Consider the following 25,278-nt stretch of genomic DNA (forward strand, 5'->3'; position numbering starts at 1 on the left):
ACAAACTCCATGGCAAAACCTCAGCTGCTGCCTCATTTATCGGCCACTCCAGACCCTCAGGCAAGGGTCTGCTGCTCTTTGAGCCCCAGGGCTCCTCCTCAGGAAAATGCAGGCACTTTCTCACGGGGTCCTTGCGAGAATGGAAATGAGACCCGCCAGGCAGGGGGCTTGGCACAGAGTAAGGGCTCTGTGAATGCATCTCAGCCATAGGGAGAGACACAGAGACTCCGAGACCCAGGTGGCCAAGGGGCAGGGGGAGAGACAGTGAGAGACGGCGAGAGAAACACAGAAGGCCAGAGACTGAAGGGGAGAAAGAGAGACATAGACAGAGGGAGAAGTGAAGTCACACTGCGAGATGGAAAAATGCAGACGTGGATGCTGAGGGGGCTGGTGGGGGGCTGAGGGGGCTGGTGGGGGGCCGAGAGGCTGAGGAAAACCAAGGGTAAAGGTTCAAGCAACCTCTGGCCTCCTCCCCAGCCTGCAGCCACCTGCTCAGATGACCTCTGCTTCCTGCTTTCCCTGGCTTGGGCCAAGTTCTCTGGACCTGGGCCCCATGGCCCTGCCAGTGGCTCTTTTGTCTCACCTCCTCCTCCTCCTCCTCCTCCCCCTCCCCCCCTCCTCTTCCTCAGGAGCCCTTTCCCACCCCCCTTGCTGCCCTGCCCCCAAGGCCTGCTGTCCCTCCTCCAGGGGCTGGGCCACCTCCTGCGGGGGAGAGGAGGCCCTTCCTCCAGGCTCTGTTCAGGGCGAGCTTGAAGGAAGTTTTCTCATCCGCAACTCCCAGGGGCAGAAGCAGGGAGAACCCGAGAGATAGAGAGATGGCCAGAGATGGAGACGGACTAAGAGAGTAGGAGAGGGTAAGAGAGGACAGGGACAGAGGCTCGGAGAGACAGACACGGGACTCACAGGAGAGAGGCAGAGGCAGGGCGGGGGTGAGACTCGGAAGGCGGGAGAGAGGCAGAGAGCCACAAGGCAGGAACAGATCCCAGGGACCTGGAGCCCCGCGCTGAGACCAAGAGCCCCAAAGGCAGAAACCCACGGAGAGGGGCCCTGAGAGATACAGCCGGAGGGGCAGAGGACCAGCTTTGGAGATGTGGGGAAATGACACAGAGACCCTCATGATCAGAGACAGCCAGAGAAACACAGAGACACGGGGAGACCCAGAAGAGAGGGAACCCCGCTCCACGGAGGCAGAGGGGCACCTGCAGCATCACCACCTGCCAGAGACCATCAATGGACAGACAGTCATGTGGCGGCCCCTCGAGGCTCATGGCCACCTGTCCTGTCACCACAGCCGAGGGACCACTATGGGCTGGCATTCAAGCTGCACCGCAGTCATGCTGGGAGGCTACAAGGCAGTGTGGGCATTGCCATTGCCCAGGGGACCAGAGGGGCTGCAGGGAGGCTGGCCTGGGGCAGGGAGGAGGGTACAACCCACTCTATGAGAGCCCTGCCGGACGCATCTCTGCCTCATGGTTAAGTGCCCAGTGCTGGAGCCAGAGGACCTGGGTTCAAATCCCAGCCCCAGCACTATCCATATGAGGGCTGGCCGGGTATCTCACCTCTCTGTGCCTCTCTTTCCTCGCCTGTAAAATGGGAATCATGTGCACTCGCCTTTCCCAGGGAGGCTGTGAGAAGTCAGCTCATGTGTCTAAAGCACTTAGATAGACCCTGGCACATCATACTCAGTACGCATTTGCCTTTCTGCTGAAGTCAACTGGCCCAATAAGAGGTTTGCCACAACAAAAAAGAAAAGAAAAAAGAGGTTTGCCACAAACCCTCCTTCGCCCATTTACACCTGACAACGCACTGTGGCCTCAGAATAACGTCTTTCACTGCATGAAGTGAAGTTCATCCAAGAAGCAGACACACCAAGTTACCTGCTGCCGGTGCTTCCACTTGCGTGAAGTATCCACAGACACAGAAAGCAGACTGGGGGTGACCAGGGACTGGGGAAGGAGGATGGGGCGTGACTGCCTCCTGTACACAGGGTTTGCCTTGGGGGTGATGAGAGAGCTCTGGACCTAGGCAGAAGTGTGGTTTGCAACATCGTGCGTGTTCTTAAGGCACAGAATTTGACCCTTTAGAACAGGGTGAATCTTATGTTTTGTCTGTTTTACCATAATAAAAATTTAATTCATAGGATGGCCACAAAAATCGTTGTATTAAAACAGTTATCGGATTTTTCAAAGCAAATCAAATTTCCTGCAAAGGAATCAGCCTAAATGGACTGGGGACAATTCCCAGCCTGCGCAAGCTGGAGCGTCTTACCTGCGGGACACTGAATGTGGACCACAGCTCCGGATGTTCCCACTCCACACAGCCTCATGCCTTGGGTGGCTGGTGCCTGTTGGGGACAGTCCCTCCAAGATCCCCAAAGTGAAGTGGGCTCTGGCAGCCACCGAGGGGTCAGGGAAGGGGCAGAGAGCCCTGCCTGGGCACAGAGCCCAGATGCCATACACAGATGCTGTCCTACCTGAGATCCTGAGACCTGCAGCCATCCTACCTCTGGGCATGCCCAGGCTTTCACCCACGACACCCATTTCCACAAATACCACATCCCCAAGGTATAGGCTGAGTGTGGGTCCCCTGGGTTCAGCTGGTGTCTTAGGGCTCCTAGGTGGAGCTGCAAGACACGGCCTCCCAGTACTCAGGCTCCTGGGTCCTTCCATAACCTTGTCGCCACCTCCCTCAACCTCCGCAGGGCTGGGATGGCCAGCTCCCTGATGGAACACCAAAGCCCAGCCATTGAGAACTAAGGCTCTGGAGTCACTTAGAATCCCTGCACCTCCACTTCCCCGCTGTGCAACTCTGGGCAAGTGACTCAGCTTCTCTGAGCCTCAGTTTCTTCTTCTATACAATGAGTATAATAATACTACCTCATATGTGGTTGTGAGGATCCAGTGGGTTGATGGTAGTTAGTAAATGCTCAAAAATGTTAGCTATTTTTTTTTTTATGGCTGCACCCACAGCATATGGAAGTTCCCACTGCAGGGACTGAATCCGAGCCACCGCTGCCACCTACTACACAGAGCCACTGCAGTTGGATTCTTAACCCACTGTGCCACAGTGGGAACTCCAAGCAATTTTGATTATTTTTACAACCAGATGTCTATTGCTAACACCAAAGGAGGGTGGTCTTATAAAAACTGTTAGGTCACATCCCTTCTCTGCACAAAGCCCCTCCTTGGCTCCCTTCTCACTCTGGAACGCTTTGTAATCTTTCCTCCAATCCCCATCTTTGACCTCATCTCCTACACCCTCTTCCTAGCTCACTTCAGCACTCTTTCTTTTAAGGGTGTACCTGTAGCACACGGAAGTTCCTGGTGGAAGGATCGAATCAGAGCTGCAGTTACTGGCCTGTGCCACAACCACAGCAATGCTGGATTTGAGCTCCATTTGCAACATACACCACTCGCAGCTTGTGGCAATGCCAGATCCTTCACCCATTGAGAGGGGTCTGGGATCCATCCCACATCCGTATGAATGCTTTTGGGTTCTTAACCCCTTCAGCCACAATGGGAACTCCCACTCCAACACTCTTGGTCTATTCACTTTCCTTGCATATTCCTTGCTTCTCTCACCTCAAGGCCTTTGCTCTGGCTGATCTCCCTGCCTGCCATGCCTCTACCTCAGAGAGCCACGTAGCTCACTCTCTCCTCGCCTTCAGATCTGGCTCAGAAGTCACGCTCCCCCCACCCCATGACAGTTGCACAGTGTATATAAATATAGGGAAGTGTCTGTCGGCTCTGGTCCCAGTAAGACATTTGTGTCTGTCACCACGAAGGAGAGATGGGGCTCCTGGGAGACCGTGTTTGGCCCTCGAATTGCCTGGAGAGACAAGTCCCAGGTCTGCGCACACCACTATGAGCACGGAGTGTCTTGGGGCAGTTTCCTAGAAACAGAGCCTGAGCTGGAGATGTGCACACAGGGGTTTTCCTGGGGAAGCTCTAGGGAGTGACCCCTGTGGGGAAGCTGGGATAGCAGGATGGAGCAGCAGGTGTCAGTGGGCTGTGACATGGCTACACAGAGGACCCCGTTGGTCCCACAGGGAGCTCTGGGACCATGGTGCCCCACAAAGCTGTCCCAAACTGGAGCTGGGGGCTGATTTCCTACTCCTGAATCAACCGTGGTTGGCTGTGGCTTTCCCTGGAGAGGAGCGCTGACGGGGGCCCGGTAGCTCCCTTGGACCAAAGGCAATTCTTGGAAAGGGATGAGGTCTGAGCCGTCAGCAGCAGACACTCCCAGGAACTAGGAGTCAATGTCACAGTCATGAAGGAGGTCTGAGCGGCCACTGTGGTGTCCACTACCCGAGGCAGGACTCCAGCGAGCAGGACACCAGCGGAGGTCCAACCTTCTCTAAGAATTTGGCAACGATGAGCTAACAACCATCAAATAAAGCACACTTTCTCCTCCTTCTCTGACAAGGGGACCCTCCCACCCACCGGGAAAGCAAGCTTTGACCTGGACAGCCTCAGACAATACGTGGATCACATGCAAGCTGGCAGGAGTCACAGCCTGACCCCTGGAGGCGAGGTCTCAGATGTTTATTTGAGTTGGGACACCAGGAGGGGAACATCAGGGACTCCAAGGGCTCAGGGTAGAGGCACACTGCCCAGGGGTGGTGGGCTGAGGGCCCATCATCGAGGGAGGAAGTGGGGGGAGTCAGATGAGGATGAGGGAGGACTGGGCTGTGGACCACATAGATGAGCCTCCAAACCCTCACGAGACGCAAAAGAAGCCAGACAGCAACCACCACACACTGTACGCTCCATTGAGGTGAAAAGGGCGGAATCGGCAAATCCACAGAGAAGGAAAGGGTTTGGTGTGGCCAGGGGCTGGGGGAGGGAGGATGGGGAGTGACTGCTCATGGGTCTGGGGTTTCCTTCTGGCTGATGAGCATGTTTGGGTCTAGAGGGAGACGGCGATGGCCCATCATATGCAGGGACTGAATGCCACGACATGACACATCTAAAATGGTTCGTGATCCCATGGGAATTTCACCTTAATTTCAAAATATAGGCTGGGGTGGGTGGCGGGAAGGAGCCGTAGGGCTTTGCCTTCGAGAGCCGAGGAGACAGCATGGGCACTGCTTCTGTCCTCACTAAGCCTGTGACCGTGGTCATCTCTGGCCATTTCTCGGGCTCTGTTTACTCATCTGCAAGATGGGCATGATCACTGTCCCCACCCCGTGGGCCTTTGGGGAGAAGACCCAAGGGACATCATGTATGCCCAGATCATGGAGCCCAAGGAGTTGAGAAAAGGACCCTGGGGCTGTTCTGAGAAAGGGACAAGTCACTCGGGGAGAGCTGTGGCCTGGGAGGCAGAGCTGCAGAAAGAGCCTGAGCTAAGTTTCCCCTTTTAGCCTCAGTTTCTTCCCTTTCCTTTATTTTTGGACCACACGGATGGCATGGGCCGGGGATTGGACTTGTGCCACATCCGTGAACAAGCCGGGTCCTTAACTGCCGAGCCATCAGGGAACTCCTTAGCTCCACGTTCTACACATACACCCCTTTTGGAATTCTGTTAACAGGGGAAAGGAATAGACCTCTGTGAGGCTTCAGAAGAGCTGCGGAAGGACGGAAGGAGGTTAGGCTGCAGACAGGACATTCCTACGAGGGAGGCATGTGAGCAAGGGAAAGAGGCAGGTGTCCAGCACGTCTCTCAGAGGCGGGAGAGAGGCAGCGGGGCAAGGGGCCCTTCTCCACAGAGGTGGGGACGCGCATGACCCTGGAATCCCTGGACCCCCTTCCCTCAGCCTCTTTGGCGGGGCAGGAACTGGATCTGGTAGGGCGGGGGCACTGTGCCCACCCCAACAGCCTGGGGTGTCAGGTCGATGTCCTCCGGAGCCACGGGGCTGGCCACGGAGAAGTTCTGGAGGATGGTGGTGAAGAAGAGGAATAATTCGGTGCGGGCCAGGCCTTCCCCAAGACAAATGCGCTTGCCTGTGGACACAGAGGGTGACAGTGTGGACACGGGGGTGAATGCACGTTCCTTGCCCTGTCACCTCCCAAAGCCCAGACACTTGTGTCCATTGCAATAGGTTTGCATGGGACTGGCCTTTGACCTGCAGTTCGGGTGGGGGCTTAGAGGAACCCCAAGCCCTGTGAAAGCAGGTGCAAATCGTTGGGTGGATGTGCCTTGCACAATTTTCCCAGGAAAGACTCCGTAGCTCCTGCTAGCTTTCTAAAGGGTTCTGTGGCCCCGCAGAGTATAAGCAGCCACTTGGGCCTGGATGTGTCTTTCTGTATGTGTGTGTGTGCCCAGGGGTCTGTGCGTCTGCCTCCACATCCAGGTGTGTGCATATTTCCGACCTCTTTCTTTCTTTCTTTTTTCCCTATTTCGGGCCACACCCACAGCATATGAAGTTCCCAGGCTAGGGGTCAAACCGGAGCTGCAGCTGCCAAACTACACCACAGCCACAGCCACGCCAGATCCAAGCCACATCTGCAGCTACACCACAGCTCGCGGCAAAGCTGGATCCATAACAAACTGAGCAAGGCCAGGGATTGAACCCGCATCCTCAGATACAGAGAAGGGCTCTTAACCCGCTGAACCACAATGGGAAATCCCAACTTCATATTTTCAAGTCCCCCATGCCTGATGTAAGAGGAGTCGTCTCTACATCGTAAGGCTACTATGAGGATAAGGACATTAGTGCTTGTTAAAATGCTTAAATAACACCTGCCCGTAGTAAGGATGCTGTAAGTGAAGTTAGCACCTTGTGTTTGTTTCCGGGTGTACACGGTGATGCTGTGTTTGTGAGGTGTGTATCTGGACTGTGTGTGTTTGTGCGTCTCTCGGTTTTCTTCTTATCTCAGCCTGAGCACCATGGGCTTCAGGTGTCCTGGAAAATGCTGAATGGAATATACAATTGCGCCCAGGACTGACCCGCACCGGAGAGGAGTCTAAGGCTTCCATCACATGCTCAGAGACGGAAGGACCGCCCCTCCCTCCAGCCCCCACAGTTCTAAACCAAGGGCTTGGAGAGAACCAGGGACACAGGGAGCCCCCACACAGGCAGAGACACTGGCCCCTTCTCTCCCTTTACTGCCTGGTTCTTATTCTGCAAGCTGACACCCTTGGCAAGACCCTTTCAAGGAGGGGTTTCCAGGCATTTCCTAAGCCTTCCTAGTCGCTGGACTGCGTCTGCACGCAGGTGTAGGAGAACGCGTCTGCGTCTTTGAGGCACATCCAGAGGTTGGTACACAGGAGCTTAGCCATGCTCGGGTCACAGCTCCCAGCTGGTTGGTCTCTTCTGACTGGTTCTGCAACCAGGCACTTTCGAGGACAGCTTGATCCGGCTTCCTCCCTTCCACCCCGACCTCCACATCCCTGGGACACTCCAACTGGACACCCCTTGGCAAGACATCTTTTGGCTCTTGCTTTCTCTCCCCTCATGGCCATCTGCCTCGGCCTTTTTCTCTGCCTGTAACTGAGCAGGACCCTTTCCCCACATCCCTGCTTTAGCAACTCTCTGAACTACAACATGTGTCTTCCTGGATGTTTACAGAAACTTGGTGACCCGGCCTCTATGGCCAGCTGCAAGAACAGGATTTCTGCCCCCAAATTTTGCAGCTATCAACTGAAGCCCCTCCCTCACCTTGGCTTGAAACAGGCTTTGCAATTTCGGTGTTGTTTGGGATGGGGGGGTGGGAGAGGTGGGGACAGGAGCCACCTGTCTCTTTGCATGACCCTGCAATAACACTTGCTCTGTGCCAAACTCTTGTCATTCTGGTTTGTTTGGCATCACTCTGTGTCGGGCACCCAGACTGTGCGCCAGCGTGTCTATATCTCCTGCCAGACACTCTTTCTCTGTCTCTGTTTTTCTCATGATTTTCTGCATTCTTCAGTCTTTTTCACTCCCTGTCCCTCTGTCTGTCTGGATCTGATTCTCTTGGCAACTCTCATTTTTCATCTCCCTCCATCGTTCCCTGTTCTCCCCTCGGTGTTTCTTCTTGAGTACTGTCTTCCTCTGCTTCCCTCCCTCTTCTGCTCCCTCTCTTCCTCCTCCATCCCTTCCTCCTTCACCTCCACCATTTATTATCTCACTTCACTCTCGGTCTCTTTCTACCACACTCTCTCCTGTCTCTCTCCCTCTGGGTCTTCCTTGTTCTCAATCTCTCTCTCTGTTTCTCACTCACTATCCTTATCTGTCAGCCTGTCTCTGTCTGTATTGACCCCACCTCTGCCTCTCTCTAAACTTAGCGCAGAGCTATCGAATGGAGAACTGGATCCTCGCCCCTCACCCCACAGGTGCCCTGCCTCTCCCTGAAATGAAATGAGGGAGGAGCCCATCGCACTGGGCAGAGCCAGGGGCCCTGGGTCCCTCAAGTCGCTGGTGCAATTCAAGACTAAGGACTGGTGCCGGGGTCCACCTTCCTCCCAGGGCGAGACTGGGACCCTTTGCCGCAGTGGCTACGATGTTTGCACCTAGAAAAACATCTCCTCCAGCAATGAAACACAAAGAAACTGTAAGGGGCTAAATATACTGTGCACAGGAGCAGCTGGGACACATCATTAGCAAGAGGATACAGAAAAACTAAAAACCCAACTGCCACTTCTGATGAGCTGAAAGCAAAAGCAGGAGACCATGCATGCCCCCTGCACATCACACCACCAAATGCGTGGGCAGACCATCTAAGCCACCCCTCTGCCCTGACTCTTGGCCCACAAATGCATCCACCACTGCCCTTGCTCCACATGTGGAATCAGCTCGCCCCCCTCCAGGGGGGCAAGCAAGCCAGGACGGGAACGCTTGTTGGCTCCCCCCTGCTGCAGCAGAGGCCCCAGGTTTTTTGCCTGAATTTGCCCGAATGGCCTCTTAGCAATGTCTATTGATTAAGAAGGCCAAGCGCCCTGGACATTAACAAAAGGAGGAGATCCCTGGGCATTGGGTTTTTCTTTGGGTGGGGCCAAGGAATGGGGAATGGGGACAGAGCCAAGTCAGAGCAGGTCAAGACCCACCCCACCTCACCAGGCCCAGCAGGATAAATCCAGACTCCCCCAGCTGTCAAGACCATGGCAGCTGAGCTCTTCAACCTCTCCCTGAAACCCCAGTCTTCCTGAGTGCTAGGTGCTCACGTGAGCCCTCTGTCTCCACCTTGAGGCTCTGCCCTTGCTCTGCCTTGTGATGAAACCCTCTTTCCAGTGGCTGATTGATACTCACCTGTGATGTCTTAGCTTAGAAGCCACAGCTTTAGGTAAGCTTTTCCTCACAGACACACCAAGCATGGTGCATGTTCCTCTTTTGTGCTCCCAAAGCCCCCTGTAGAGCACTCATCTTACTTAAGATTCCTTTTAGATGAATAAAAGCTGCCCCTACAACCCCTTTCTTTCTTTTCTTTCTTTCCTTCTTTTGGCTGAGCCAATGGCATAGGGAAGTTCCAGAGCCAGAGATTGAACCCGCGCCCCACCTGTGACAATGCTAGATTCTTAACCAATGGGCCACCAGGGAAATCCCTGAGCACTTCCTTTAGCCAAGCAGTTCTAAGCACACTGCAAACATTCATTCATTGAAGTAGATACAATCTTTTGACCATACGATTCATGCCCAGCTGCCCTGCTGGACTACAATTTCCTGGGTGGGAAACTGTGTCTCTCTGTGACTTCCCTGATGCTTTCTCTTCAGCCCTCAACAAAGTACTGGGCTCAGCGTAGCGCTCAACAGATATTTCATACCAACGTGCAGCAAGCTTAAAAATCCTTGCCCAGGGCCAGCTTTGGGAGGTGATGTCACTTCTCAAGCCGCCACTGGGATGCGGTGAAGATGAGACGGGTTAAGGCAGGAAAAGCAACTGGCACAGACGAACTGCTCAACAAACAGAGACCTCTCCTTGCTTGTCTCAAGGAGGGGGTGGCACCTGCCCTCTGGAATGCAGGTCCAGCTTACCTATGGAGAAGGGCATAAAAGCGTCATTTTTCTTCAGGGCCCCAGTGGCATCCAGAAAGTGGTCAGGGTTGAAGGCCTCTGGGTTTTCAAAGTAACGTGGGTCATGGAGAGCAGAGGTCAGGATGGGATAGACTTCTGTGCCCTGAAGAAAGGTCACGAGATTAGAGGACATCACCAAACCTCCCCCACCCCACCCCATGCCCCCAGAATGAAACAAGACTGAGTGATAAAGCCAAGAAGAGGTCATTTTGGAGATTAAGAGAACCCAGCAACCCAGGAGGCACACTCGAGTTTGATGGGGGAGCCCAGTGGGCTGACATACCTTGGGGAGGAGGTACCCTCGGAAGTGAGTGTCTTTAGTGACCGTGTGGGGAACACCCATGGGGATGAGGTCCCCAAATCTCTGCATCTCATGAATGACCGCATCCATGTATGGCATCTTGGCTCTGTCGTCCAAGGCTGGAGGTCGATGAGAACCAATCACCCGGTCGATCTCCTTGTGGATTCTCTCTGCACAGAAGAATGGGACCAGGGAGCTCATTTAAAGAGGCTGTTTGGGAGTTCCCATTGTGGCTCAGTGGTTAACGAATCCGACAAGGAACCATGAGGTTGCGAGTTGGATCCCTGGCCTTGCTCAGTGGGTTGGGGATCCGGCGTTGCCGTGAGCTGTGGTGTAGGTTGCAGACACAGCTCGGATCCCACGTTGCTGTGGCCCTGGTGTAGGCTGCCGGCTACAGCTTGGATTAGACCCCTAGCCTGGGAACCTCCATATGCCTTGGGAGCAGCCCAAGAAATTGCAAAAAGACAAAAAAAAAAAGTAAAATAAAAAAAAATAAAGAGGCTCTTTGCAGGGGCACTGCTTCCATCCCACTGTCTCCTAAGGGCCAGTGAGACAGGAAAAAGCCTACAGGAGAGGGTTAGCTCACTGACACCCCTTAGAGTGACCAGCTTCAGGTGGGGCTGGAAGAGTGAAAACTACTGGAATTCTCCCCCACTGGTATGTAACGAATGTTATGGATTCTCTCCCCACATGTGAACACACATACATATGTATGTGCACCACACTTTTGGATAGACTTTCAGCTTTCAGTCGAAGAACTCACAGGTGATGAACCTGTGAAAAATCCTCCTCTAACGTTAGTAGAGAGTTAACCGTGATAACAATGAGCTCCTGCTGGATAGCACTGGGAACTACTTCTAGCCACTTATGATGGAGCATGATAATGTGAGAAAAAGAATGTATATATGTATGTAGGACTGGGTCACCTTGCTGTACAGTAGAAAATTGACAGAATACCATAAACCAGCTATGGTGGTGAAAAATAAAAATCATCTTGTAAAAAAAGAAAGAAAATTAACTGATATTTACTGTGTGTATCAAACAGATGAGGGAGTTCCCATCGTGGCTCACTGGTTAACGAATCCAACTAGGAACCATGAGGTTGCGGGTTCGATCCCTGGCCTCGCTCAGTGAGTTAAGGATCCGCTGTTGCCGTGAGCTGTGGTGTAGGTCGCAGATGTGGCACGGATCCCGCGTTGCTGTGGCTCTGGCGTAGGCCGGCGGCTATAGCTCCAATTTGACTCCCTAGCCTGGGACCCTCCATATGCCGCGGGTGCGGCCCTAAAAAAGAAAGACAAAACAAAACAAAACAAAACAAAACAAAACAAAAAAACAGATGAGGCACTGTGCTAGGTCCTCTGGAATATAAGAGCAGATGGGATTAAGATGGCCGAGCAGAAGGACTGGAGCTCACCTTCCTTCATGCAAACAACCAACTGCTCAACAACCTTCAACAAAATAGACTGGAAACATCCAAAAAAGGCACCCTACTCCAGAAAACAAATAGGAGGCACATCAAGATGGTAGGAGAGGCGATTACACGGTATACCCAACCCTATACCCCCGGAGGTGGGCTGCCCAGAGACTGGAAAGAAACTTATACTGAAGAGGCTCACCCACGGGAGTGAGAGTTCCGAGCCCCACGTCAGGTTCCCATGCCTTGGGATCTGGCATTGGGAGGGGGCGCTCCCACAGCATTTGGCGTTAAGGGCCAGCAAGGCTTGTGTGCAGGAGCCCCACGGCCCTGGGAGAAATGGACACTCCACTCTGGAAAGGCACACACAGGATCTCGTGTGCACTGGCACCCAGGGCAAAGCAGAGACTTTATTGGAATCTGGGTCAGTCCTGCCTCCTGGAGGATCTCACGGGGAAATGGTGGGTGACAGACAGTGGCTCATTGCGGGGGAAGGACATTGGAGGCAAAGGTCTCAGGCAGATCATCAGCATGGTTGGATAGGTTAGAAGATAGATGTATAAATCAAGCCCAAATAACTGAGTGAATTTTTAAATGAATAAGTTAAAGGAGAGGTGGATGAAGGATGAATTGATAGACTAGCTGATGGAAGGATTAGGGTAGGTAACGTAGGTTTAGAAAAGCAAACAGATGCAGGAATGAAACGAGCCAAGCAATCACTGGAAAACAATTCATTCAATGAATCGCTGTTTCAAAGGAACAACAGATGAAGCAGCTCCTCCAGCAAAAGAATGAAAGCATATTTCCTGGGATGAATGAAAGACTCAGAGTATATCAGTGATTTCTTTCTCTCTCTCTCTGTTTTTTTTTTTTTTTTTTTTTTTGTCTTTTTAGGGCCACGCCCACGGCCACGGCATACGGAGGTTCCCAGGTTAGGGGTCTGTAGCCGCCGGGACCCAAGCTTCGTCTGCGACCTACACCACAGCTCACGGCAACGCCAGTTTCTTAACCCACTGAGCGAGGCCAGGTATTGAACCCTAACCTCATGGTTCCTAGTTGGATTCGTTTCCGCCGCACCACGACGAGAACTAAATGTTCTTGATTTTTTTTTTTTTTTTTTATCAGTGATTTCACCAGTGAAAAAACAGACAGATGGATGAATGGGCAGGTACATGGATGGGTGCGTCCATCTTCAAGTGATGGAGGAAAAGGGGCAAATGAGATTGACAGATTCTTCATTCATCCATCCACCGACAGGGTTGGCTGGGAGGGGGACATTCACAGTCTGCGGTGCTCCTGTGTAAGAGGGGACAGCTGCCTTCGCCTTCACAGAAGACCCTCAGATCCATTGCCGCAGCACTAAACGGTGTAAGAAGATCCCCCTTGAACGACTGTCCCCAGCCTGCCCACCTGTGATGTGGGGGTACTTGAGCATGAGCAGGAATCCATAGCGGAGAGTGGTGCTGGTGGTCTCGGTGCCGGCAAAGAAGAGCGAAAGGACAGTGAGGATGAGGTTCTGCTCGTGGAACTCGCTGTTGGGGTTGGACTTCTCCTGGGTCCAGAGGGATGGGGTTCACATCAGGGGAGGCAGGAGCTCTGAGGCACTTGCACCTCTTGGGGTCCCTCCCCCTGTTTCTGGAACTCCAACCATCTGGTCTGCTTCACTTCCCTCTATTTTCTACAGACGGTGTCTGTCTTTGACTCAGTCTCTCTTGGCTGTGTCTTGCTCTGTTTCTAGCGATCTCTCTATCTGATCTGTTTGTCTCTCTTCCTTCCTCCCCAGCCTCTTTCTGCCCCTGTGGGTCTTTGCACCTGGGGCCGTATTTCCCCTCGTCCTGTATTTTCTGTGTCTCTCTCACCTGCCTACCAGCTTCCCCATTTCATCTCCCTCTCTGTTCGCTTCCCAATCTCCCCTCCCCATCGTCTGTGTTTCTCTCCCTCCCTCTTCTCCCCCCTCCCCTCCCTTCTTCTCCCCCAGCATCTTTTTCTCCACCCGCCCCCTCCCTCTGCCAAATCCCACTTTGTCCATGCGGAGCAGGTAGCTGTCGATGAGGTCCCGGGGGTCGCTGGGGTCCAGGGTTTCACGGTGCTTCTCCACACTGCGGCCAATGAAGGCATTGACTTGCTGCAGGTTTTTGTAGATTTGCCTGTGTGAGCCTGGAAAGTACTTCAAGAAGGCGGAGTAGAGCTCGAACAGCTGGGGGAGAGAAGGGGCTGTGAGGCTCTCTGAAAGTGACCCCTGTGTCTCTGGCTTCGCTCTGTGTATCTCTGGGGTGTCTCGGTCTCTGTCTGATTCTGTCTCTCTCTCCATCGCTCTCTGTTTCTGTGGGGTGTCTGTCTCTCTGCGGCTCTGTCTCACTTTCTCCATAACAGAGTCCCTCACTCACTGACTCTTTCTCCTTTGAGGTGGTCTTCTCACGTTTTCCACTTTGTGCATCTTTCGTCCTCATCCTCGGGTCTTCCCCACGGATTCGTCCCCACCTCTCTCCATCTCTGTCTTCCCCACCCCTCCCTATCTCCGTGTGCCTCCTTCTCATCCTCCCTCTGTTTACATCCGCCAGTTCATCTGTCTTCCTCGAACCTCTCTCTCCCTCTTTCCACCTCTCACATCTGCCTTGCTGATAACGGGAGGCTTCCACAAGGCGAAGCTGCTCAACACTTAGAACTATTTGTTTACTGGGGAGCATTTTCTATTGCTTTGCCTGTTGAGAAATATAATGCCTGACTTGTCTCAAAGAACTGCGAACAATGCAGAAACATATAGAGCACGATGTAACATTCCTCCTTCATCTCCGCTTCTAGAGGGACCCATTGTTAACTGTCGGGCAGATCTCCTTCCAGACTTTTCTCTCCCATGGTTCCCTGTGGGAACAGATGGTTGAAAGCACCTGTTGGGCTCATCACAGATGAGGGCACTTGGAGCCCCTTCCAGATTTTTCAGGTCAGACTCTCCTGTAGGAGGTCATGGGGATTTGTATTTGTGACAGTCGAACATGTGAACCTACACTCCTGGCTGAGAATGATTTATTTTTTTTTTTTTACGTTAATATGCAATAGGAGTATTGCCAGATTAGTTAAGAAAGAGAATCTCTATTATTTTGTTTTAAAGAGGAGCATATTATTTGGTAATCTGGGGAGAAGGAAAAAAAAAAAAACAGAAAGAGGGAGGAGAAGTGGGGGGAAATGAGGAAATACGATGGCTAATTTTCAAAGCATCCTTGAATTTCTTCATGTGAGGGGATTTTCCAAAGACAGAGGCAGAGACTCAGAGGAGCCAGGGAAGGAAGGATGGCGAGCTTGAAAGTCTCTCTCTCTCTCCCTCTCAATCCCCTTCTCTTCCTGCCTCGTCCATCACTCCCCTTTCTTCCTCTTGGTCTCAGTCCCTGTCTCACCATCTCTCCCTCCCTCCCTCTGGGTCTCAGTGCTCAGTGTTGTCTTTGTCTTTGCCCCTCTTCCAGCTCTAAGCTGCCCTTCCGGTCTCCCAAAGCAGATCACCCCTGTCCCCCGCCCAGATGTCCGCCCCAGCCCCGCCCTTCCCTCTGCATGTCCCCGACCTGGCTGGAAAAGGAGCTGATGAGCAAAAAGGTCTGGAACAGTAAGTCCAGCAGCTGCAGGAACTCGGGATCTCTGTAGGCGAAGCGTTTTCCAAAGTCAATGGAGCAGATGATGTTGGCAGTGCTGGAGTGGAAGTAGTAGGTGGGGTCCTGGAGGGCTCCTAGTGGGAAGAGGCGTGAGTCACGGGAGAAGGAATTAAATGCCTGGGGAACACTCGCCAGCCCCTCGGATGTGCCAGGGCCTATTCTAAGCACTGCACGTATTATTTCGTCCTTCTCAACTCGACCCTGTGAAGAAGGTTCAAATGTTCAATGGATTGCATGTGCAACTTAAGAAACTCCGTTCTCCTGGGCCCTTATTTCTTCCCCCACCACATTTCTTTTGCCTACCTCTAGAGGGCTCTGCTCTCTGGGCATTTGTTCTGCTCTTGTTGGTTGATGTGTGTATGTGCCAAGCTCGCCCCAGTTGGAGGGAGGGGGAGCTGGGTTCCCAGGAATGGCAGGTGGATGCAGCCTTGCTCCCTGAGTCTCACCTGTCCCTCTTCTCTGTTCCCCTGCAGACCCTTTCACGTACCTGTCTGTCCCTAGTGTTTTCTCTTCATAAGGCTGCGTCTGTGGCATATGGAAGTTCCCAGGCTAAGGGTCGAACTGGAACTGTAGCTGCCGGTCTACACCACAGTCACAGCAATGCCAGATCCCAGCCCCCTGTGCAACCTACACCACACCTAATGGCAGAGCTGGATCCTCGACCCAGTAAGTGTGGCCAGGGATCAAACCCACATCCCCATGGATACTAGTTGCGTTCTTAACCTGCTGAGCCACAACGGGAATCCCCTGTCACTAATTATCTGTGCCTCATTTTCTTTCTGCTTCTCCAAGTCGCTCCTCTCCTTGACTTGATCCCGCCACGTCTGTCTCTTTCTTCCTCTCTGTCTCTCTGCCCAAATCACCCCGTCTCCTCCTGTCTTTCTGCTCAGTCCCTCGGTCCGTGTTCCTCTGTGGCTCCCTGTGACTCTGTCTCTGCCCCTCCCTCGACATTTATGTCTCCATATCCCTTGAGAAGGGGCCCTGTCGCCTCCATGTCTCATACCACATCGGAGGAGGAATCCAAAACCAACCAGACGTGCCCATCCCACTTCCCAGGAGCAGAAAAACCCAGCTGACCGCCCTGATCACTGCCAGCCCGCCAGCACTGCACGCACAGAAAGGAAAACCAAGTGTGTCCTTCTCAAAATGTGTGCTGTTGGGGAGATGGGATTGAGATGGAGGAATAGAAGGACTGGAGCTCAACTTCTCTCCTAAAAACAACAAAATCTACCACCAAATGCTGAGCAATCTTCAACCAAATGGACCAGAAACTTTCAAAAAGATATCCGACTCCAGAAGACAAAGAGGAGACCACATCAAGAGCAAGGAGGGGCAATTACGTGATCTGAGCATCCTCATACCTCCCAGCTGGGAAGCCCTACAGACTGGAAGCCCTAACTGGTTCACAGACACTCACCTACAGGAAGGAGAATTCTGAGCCCCACATCAGAGTCCCACGTGTGGGGATCTGGCACTGAGAGAAAGAGCCCCAGGAGCATCTGGCATCAAAGGCCAGTGGGGCTTGTGCGCAGGAGCGCTACTCCACAGGACTGGGGGAAACGGAGACCCCATTCTTAAAAGGCACACACACACTTTCACGTGCACTGGGTCCCAGGGCAAAGCAAAGTCTCCATAGAAATCTGGGTCAGACCTGACTGCAGTCCTTGGAGGACCTCCTGGGAAAGCAGGAGTGAAGGTGGCTTGTTGTGGGGGAAGGACATTGGAAGCAAAGCCCTTGGGAATATTCAGCAGAGTGCCTTTCTCTGGAGGGGCCCATTTTGGGAAAATCTGGCCCTGCCCATCAGTGCTGAGAAGCCCCAGGCCAAACAATGATCCAGGTGGGATCACAGCCCCGCCCCTCAGTAAACAGGCTGCCTAAAGACCTCTCCCCCCCAGGCACACAGCCACCTCTAATCTCCCCCAGAGACAAAGCCCCACCCACCAGAGGGATAGGAATCAGCTCCGCCTACCAGTGGGCAGGCATCAGTCCCTCCCATCAGGAAGCCTACAGCAAGCCCCACCACACCCCACCCCCCACCCCACCCACCCCCGTACCTACTTTAGCCACAAGGGGGACAGACACCAGAAGTAAGAGAGGCTACAACTCTATCATCTGTAAGAAGGTCACCACACCAAAAACCTATAAAAATGAAAAGACGGAGAACTATAACTCAGATGAGGGAGAAAGAAAAAAACCCAGAAAAAACAGCTAAGTGATCAGGGGATTCTCAGCCTTCAGGAAAGACTTTTTAGACTGTTGAGGCTGAAGATGATGTAAGACATTGGAAATAAACTGGAGGCAGAGATGGATAATTTCCAGGAAACACTGAGGAAAGAGATACAAGATATAAAACTTAAGCAAGAAGAGGAGTTCCCATCGTGTCGCAGTGGTTAACGAATCCGACTAGGAACCATGAGGTTGCGGGTTTGACCCCTGGCCTTGCCCAGTGGGTTAAGGATCCCCGGCATTGCCATGAGCTGTGGTGTAGGTTGCAGTCACAGCTCGGATCCCATGTTGCTGTGGCTGTGGCATAGGCTGGCTGCTACAGCTCGGATTAGACCCCTAGCCTGGGAACATCCATATGCTGTAGGAGCAGCCCTAGAAAAGGTAAAAAGACAAATAAATAAATAAGTAAAAATAAAACTTAAGCAAGAATAGATGCAAAATACAATAACTGAAGTAAAAAATTCACTAGAAGCAGCCAACAGCAGAATACAGGAGGCAGAAGAACACATAAGCGAGGTGGAGGTCAGATTCGTGGAAATCACGGATGTGGAACAGAGAAGAAAAAAAAGATTGAAAACAAATGAAGAGAGTCTCAGAGAACTCTGGGACAATGTTAAATGCACCAACATCCATATTATAGGGGTGCCAGAAGGAGAAGAGAGAGAGAAAGGGACAGAAAAAAGATTCGAAGAGATAATAGCCGAAAACTTGCCTACCATGGAAAAGAAACCACTCACTCAAATCCCAGGAAGCGCAATGAGTACCATATAAAATAAACCCAAGGAGGAACACCCCGAGGCACATACTAAACAAACCAACCAAAATTAAAGACAGAGAAAATATCGAAAGCAGCTAGGGAAAAGAAATAAATAACATACAAGGTTATTGGCAGATTTTTCAGCAGAAACTCTGTAGGCCAGAAGGGAAGGCATGATACACTTAACGTGATGAAAGGAAAAAACCTCCAACCAAGATTACTTTACCCAGCAAGGCTTTCATTCAGATTTGAAGGAGAAATCAAAAGCTTTACAGATAAGCAAAAGCTAAGAGAATTCAGCAACACTAAACCAGCCTTACAACACATACTAAAGGAACTTCTCTAGGCAGAAAAGAAAAGGCCGCAACCAGAAACAAAAATACCACAAATGTCAGGGCTCACGCATAGAGGTAAAGATACGAAATCTTCCACACACAATTATGCCACCAAAATCAGAAATCGTGAGAAGAGGAGGTTACAAATGCAGGACGCTGGAGATGCATTGCAATTAAGAGACCAACAGCATAAAACAAACTCGTATGGACACAGACTCATATGAAAACTTCAGAATGACTGCAAACCAAAAATCTACAATTGATACACAAACAAATAAGAAAAATCAACGCAAATACAACACTAAAGATAGTCATCAAACCACAAGAGGAGAGAAAAAGAGAAGAAGGGAAGAAAAAAGAGCAACAAAAACAAATCCAAAGCAATGAATAAAGTGGCAATAACATACAAATCAATAATTACCTTAAATGTTAATGGACTAAACGCCACAACCAAAGGACATACACTTACTGAATGGATACAAAAACAAGACCCATATATATGCTGTCTTCAGGAGACCTATTTCACTTCTAGGGACACATGCGAACTGAAAGTGAAAGGATGGAAGGAAATATTCCATGAAAACAGGAATCAAAGTGTGTCCTATTTACAGTTTTCTCTGCTTTCTTTTCTTGAGGGTGGGGGTGCCATGCCCACAGCAGACAGAAGTTCCAGGACCAGGGATCCAACTTGCACCACAACAGTGATAACTCCAGACCCTTGGCCTGCTGAGCCACCAGGGAACTCCTCTGCTTCTTTTTGCAGAAGTCCTGTATTGGTCTGGGCTCCATACCTCAAACCATGCATTGGTTTCCCTGAACCCGGTAAAAACAGGCTAATGTCTGAGTTGATGCCTTTGAGGTGTCCTTGACACTGACCTCCCTGCATCTCTCCTGCTCCCCGTGCTTCTCTCCTACTCAGCTCTGCCAACTCTGCCCCCTCTCTCTGTCTCTCATCCTCTGTCTGATGGCCTCGCGAGCTGTCTCTCTCTATCTCTCCATCTCTTCCTCTGCCCACACACATGCCTCTGCCTTCTGCTGCTGTGCACCCACAGACGCACTCAATTTCTCGCCGGCCCCTGCCCCGGGCTCACCCTGGGATTTCCGCAGCTCCTCCACCAGACACTGGGCCTCCTCCTGAATCCGCTCCTCCACGCTCCGTTTTCCCAGGCCGAAGTCCCTCATGGTGGCCAGAGAGAAGCGCCGAAGGGTCTTCCAACGTTCCCCGTTGGAAAAGATCACGCCTGGGGGTTGAGGAGAGGCTTGGAATGCAGAGGAAGTTGGAAGCAGACTCTGGGTCCCCCTAAACCCCCTCTTCTCCCCTCCCAGACACACCCTCCCCAATCCCCATCCTCCACCCCTGCTCCCCTCTCGGCGTCTCTGAGGGCCTTACCATATCCCTGGAAGATTGGCTCCAACACAGCGATTTTCCCTCGGCCAGAGAAGGCCTCAGCCTGGTCCACCAGGGCCTCCCGGATGGCCTCTGTCCCGCATATCATGACCACTGGCCTTGGCCCCAGGTACACCGTGAATACATCCCCGTATCTCTCTCGGAGCTGCCAATATACCCACGCCCAATGTTGCCATTAGTCAGTATGCACCTTAGGAACCATCTCAGTTGTTAGACCATGGAAGCACTTCCGCAGAGACTGGGAATTAGCCGCTGCCCCAAGACCTTCCACCCCAGCCTGCCTTCCCACTTCCCAGGACCCAGCCACTAAAGGATTAATCCATGACCCAGCCCCCCTCACATGAGAAGCAGTACAGATAGTTAAATAGCCCTAAAACCTCCCCTGCCTAGGATTATCTGTTGAGTCTGGCCAGCTCTCCCTGGCTTCTCAACTAAAAAAAAAAAATAAACATTATCCTTCCTGTGACCCTACTGTATCTTCTCTCTGCCTCCTGACAATTTCCCTGGAGTGCCACCCAGAAACCACCCACCCCTTCATGTCTGGGGGGACATGAAGGGGAAAAGATGGCCTTCTGGGGGTGATCCTGAAATCTGAGAAGTCGTACCATCAGGGGAGGCACTAGGGAACGTGTTCAGAAGCATTTACTGAGGCTGGAAGGCCTGTACACTCAGTGACTAGCAACATTACTCCCAGATACACACCCAGCAGAGATGTATACACTTGTTCAGCAAGATGAAGAACAAGGAGAGTCACAGATGCTCAGCAACCGTAGGTAGAGAATAGAGAAGTAATGGTGTGTTGCTGTCATGGAACAGTATGCAGCAATGAGAAAGAACTAGCTACCTACAACCGCAATGAAACCCACAGGTGCAACGTTGATGATCCCGAGGACTCTATTTGTCATGATTCTGTTGATATGAGGTTCAAAACTAGATAAATAGGAACCTATGGTGTCTGCATAATGGGAGGGTCATGAGTGGAAGGGGGACTTAAGGAGGGTTTCTGGGGACAGGCCATGTCGTTACTGATCTGGGTGTCAATTACCTGACTATGTTCATTAGAGAAAGTTCACCAAGCTGAATACTTAGGCTTTGTGCATTTGATCCTAGATGGTGAGTTTCCATAAAGAGGGATTTCCCGTCCTGACTCAGAGGAAATGAATCTGACTAGCATTCATGAGGACACAGGTTCCATCCCTGGCCTCGCTCGGTGTGTTGAGGATGCAGCGTTGCGGTGAGCTGAAGTGTAGGTTGCAGACATGGCTCGCATCCCATGTTGCTGTGGCTGTGGTATAGGCTGACAGTTGGAGCTCCGATTTGACCCCTAGCCTGGGAACCTCTATATGCTTCGAGTACGGCCCTATAAAGACAACAACAACAGCAAAAATTTGATAAGGAGTTGACCTAAAATCATAAAAAGGTTAACTTCATGGAAAGACCTCTCACACTGATCTTAGCTAAGCTTTCTCACTGGTCTCCCTACTTCCTTTCCCTGTGCTGCCTACCTTCTTTTCACCACCCATCCCACCCCACCCTGAAACCAGAGCAGTCCCATCAAAATGTAAAGTAATGACAATCCCTAACCTGCTCCAAACCCTCCAGGGCTCCCCCTGCCCTGAATATAGGACCCCAGGTCTCCAGCATGGTTGACACAGCCCTGGGTGACGTTGCCCCAGCACCCCTCTGACTTCTCCTCCCACTCACGCCTTTGCTCACACTGATCCAGCCTTCTCCATGTCCCCCAGACATGCTAAGCTTGCTCCTGCTTCAGGGTTCCGGCATCTACATCTGTCTTTCTCTCGGAACTTCTACCTGCATTTTTAGGGTGTCTGCTCAGAAACAAGTCAAGACACAGCCTTTCCCATACCACTCAGTCTAAAGTAGCTCCCACAACTTCTTAAAATATCACCCTGGTTTGTTTGTTTGTTTGTTTATGTTTTGTAAGTGCCCCACTGGCAGCATATTGAGTTTCCCAGGCTAGGGGTCGAATCTGAGCTACAGCCGCCAGTCTACGCCACGGCCACAGCAACTCAGACTCTGGTTGCTCTTGCAATCTACACCACAGCTCATGCCAACACCAGTTCCTTAACCCACCGAGTGAGGCCAGGGACAGAGCTCTCATCCTCATGGATAATGGTTGGGTTCTTTACCCTCTAAGCCACAACGGGAACTCCCATCATTACCCTGCTTCATTTGAATCATAGCTTGTGTCAACACAATATTTCCTTGTTTACTGTGTGTGCCCTGTCCCGTGCCACATCACCAGTGCCCAGCTGAGTGCCCGGCAGAGAGAATGAGTGGAACAATGAAGGAGTGGATCCAATTAACCTCCAGCGAATGAGCGCTTATCTACACCAGGCTCTGTGCATATCCCGGTTGGTCCTCACGACGGTCTTATGAGAGCTGCCTTCTTATCATCAGCAATTCATTCTATGGAAGAGACGCTAAGTTTCAAAGAGAAGCAGTTGAATCTGGAACGCGAGCCCGTGTCTGTCTGACTCCAGCAATGTTACTGAACAGGCTTTTGGGCCAATTTAAGCAACAGAAACTGCTGAGAGGCCAGTCAGGAAAATTCAGGCAGGGCTTTCCTGGGGCCCCTGCTGCAGCAGGCAGGGTGGAGGTGGGTAGTGAAAACCACAAGCTGGTTCCCCTGCTTGTTTACTGGCTCACGGAGGGGGGCGAACTGGTTCCTTATATGGGCAAGGGTAGGGGTGGATCCAAGAGTGAGGCCAGAGGGGTGGCTTCGGTGGTCTGTCCACCCCTCTGGTGGTGCTGTGTGCAGAGGGCATGTCTAGTGCCCTGCTTTTACTCCCGACATCCTGCTTTTGCTCTGGGCTTTTCCAAAGAGGCAGTTGGGATGTTATTGTTTTTGAATCTTCTAATTTGCCTCAGCTGCACACACACACACACTTATATTCAGTCCCTTACAGTTTCTTTGTGTTTTGGTTCCTCCAGGAAATGTTTGTCTAGGTACCAGCACTGCAGTCACTGCAGCAAAGGGTCCCAGGTCCCAGCCCGTGTCAGAAGGATTTGGAAGCAACTGATGACACCCACTAGCCATGCCCTGTCTCTCCCTCTCTCCAAAGAGGCAATGAACATGCAGGGTCGTGCTCACCCAGAGGATCCTTGCAAGGTCTGCGGAATCGATTTAGGGGTTCTGGAAACTGGAAAATGTTATGCAAAAATGCACGTGGGTATTTGTAGGGGAGGGAACCCACAGCCTTAATCACATTCCTAAAGGGTTTAGGGATCCCCCAGTTGTTAGGCAGCTTCAGGCTAAGAAGGAGATGAAGGCACCTCCTTGCTCAACCCCAGCTTGCCCTCTGTGACATCCCAGGTGTGTGTCCTTGGACAAGGGCCTCTCCCCCCGCCCCACCCCCATCCCACCCCCACCCCACTGAGCCTCACTCTTCATTCCTCTGAGGTGAAGAAAACACCTCCCCTAGCCCACGAAGTTATTGGGACCTAGAACTGATGAATTTCTACCCCAATAGAGAGAAATCCTAGCCACTTAACTCTAAGTGAAGAAGCATTTACATGAAAACATACTGGATACCCTGGTGATACACTGAAGACAAGGATAATGAAATAATATGCACTTGGAGCCTCTACATCTGTGATGAAACACTCTGTATTGAAATCAAAGATGGGGAGTTCCTGCTGGGGCGCAGCAGAAAGGAATCCGACCAGTAACCATGAAGTTGCAGGTTCAATCCTTGGCCTTGCTCAGTAGGTTGCCCTGAGCTGTATTGCTGGTCGCAGATGTAGCTGGGATCATGCATTGCTGTGGCTGTGGCATAGGCCATCAGTTGTAGCTCCTATTGGACCCCAAGCCTGGGAACCTCCATATGCTGCGGGTGCAGCCCTAAAAAGCAGAAAAATCAAATCAAATCACATCAAATCAAATCAAAGATGGTGATCCTGTTGTGATGCAGTGGAAACAAATCCGACCAGGAACCATGAGGTTGCAGGTTCGATCCCTGGCCTCACTCAGTGGGTAAAGGATTAGCCGTTGCTATGGCTGTGGTATAGGCCAGAAGCTGTAGCTCGGAATCAACCCCTAGACTGGGAACTCCCATATGCTGCAGGTATGGTCCTAAAATACAAATAAATAAATAAATACATTAAATCAAATTAAAGTGATGACAAGCCCAAGATTTAGGAAGGTGTTCATCCAAAGCGGTACGAAGGGGACAGAGGAGCCCAGGGCAGTGGGAAGCTTTTGCTGGGGTTGCGGCTCTCCGGTGGAGGAGGGGCTCGTGGGTCTGGATGACACCATTAATAAGTATACAGATGAGCAAACATGAAACAGGCCTGGAAAGCAGTGCTAGAGACCTAGGAAACACCCCACAGTGTTGGCTACCATTCGAGCGCATGCATGTTTACTTTTGCTAGGCACTCCGCAACTGCCCTCCCGTCCTGCTCTCCCTCCCTCTCCCTCCCCACTCTCTGGTGCTGACAGGGCCACGCTTTGCTGCCTTTTGTTGGCAGAGGAGAGATCTATTTGCTTGGTGCCACCACCCCCTTTCCTCTTTCTTCCCTTGGCCAGCAGGCACCCAGGCAGCTGGCAGACGAGGGCAGAGGAGTGTGGAATTCTACCTCCCAGGTGCACATCCACGCGCCTCTTCAAGCCCACCTGTCCACTCCAGGGACAGTGCCCACACACCTCCCACCGAGCAGGGATGCCTGGGGCTGTCTGACCACCACCCACCACGCTTCACCTCTGTGCCCCTCGCTCATCAACTTCCCCACACCCACCCCACTCCTAGAAGGATGGATGAGTGAACCCCCCAGTACGGAGGCAGGGAGCCACCCTCAGACCCCATCCATCTGCATCTCACCCTCAGGAAGGATTTGGGCAGGCCTCCTCTGTCCATCTGCAGAAGGTTCCCCAGGAAGGACAGAGGGTGGGGGCCTGGCGGGAGGGGGTGATGGGCTTTCAGGCGGCCTCTGGCCAGGAGAAGCAAGAGTCCTGTGAGCAGAGCAAGAAGAAGAAGCAGGCTGAGCTCCATGGCCCCAGTATGCCCGTCTTGTGCCCCACGGCTGCCTCTAGCTGAGCCTTTTATCCTGAGCCTGGTCTCCCCCCCCGCCCCATTCCCAGTTATGTAACACCATCCATTCCTTGACATCGTCCAGGAGTGTGAATTCAAAGAGAGGTGCTAAGGAACCCGTACTTCCTGGACGGGCAGCCAGGTGACTTGCTCATCTCCCCACCCTGCACTCCCTCCCCAGGTGTTGCACAGACACCACAGCAGAGATACCCAGGT

At 52.1% G+C, this 25,278-nt stretch overlaps 1 protein-coding gene across 2 annotated transcripts; it reads right to left on the bottom strand.

Moving 5' to 3' along the window:
• LOC102165015 (cytochrome P450 2B4-like) lies at positions 4,509-25,044 on the bottom strand. Of its 2 annotated transcripts, XM_021094412.1 has the most exons (9): positions 24,853-25,044; positions 19,994-20,156; positions 19,695-19,844; positions 15,198-15,358; positions 13,664-13,840; positions 13,054-13,195; positions 10,212-10,399; positions 9,890-10,031; positions 4,509-5,942 (listed from the first exon to the last, which is right to left on the bottom strand). In XM_021094412.1, the coding sequence occupies exons 1-9, from the start codon at positions 25,021-25,023 to the stop codon at positions 5,752-5,754; spliced, it is 1,485 nt and encodes a 494-aa protein (XP_020950071.1). In that variant the 5' UTR covers positions 25,024-25,044; the 3' UTR covers positions 4,509-5,751. The 2 variants fall into 2 exon arrangements, with proteins under 2 accessions (XP_020950071.1, XP_020950072.1); XM_021094413.1 differs by lacking the exons at positions 4,509-5,942; positions 9,890-10,031 and adding an exon at positions 9,488-9,889 and having other exon boundaries at positions 24,853-25,038.

Source organism: Sus scrofa, chromosome 6 (genome assembly GCF_000003025.6).
Source record: "Sus scrofa isolate TJ Tabasco breed Duroc chromosome 6, Sscrofa11.1, whole genome shotgun sequence".
Lineage (NCBI taxonomy): Eukaryota > Metazoa > Chordata > Mammalia > Artiodactyla > Suidae > Sus > Sus scrofa.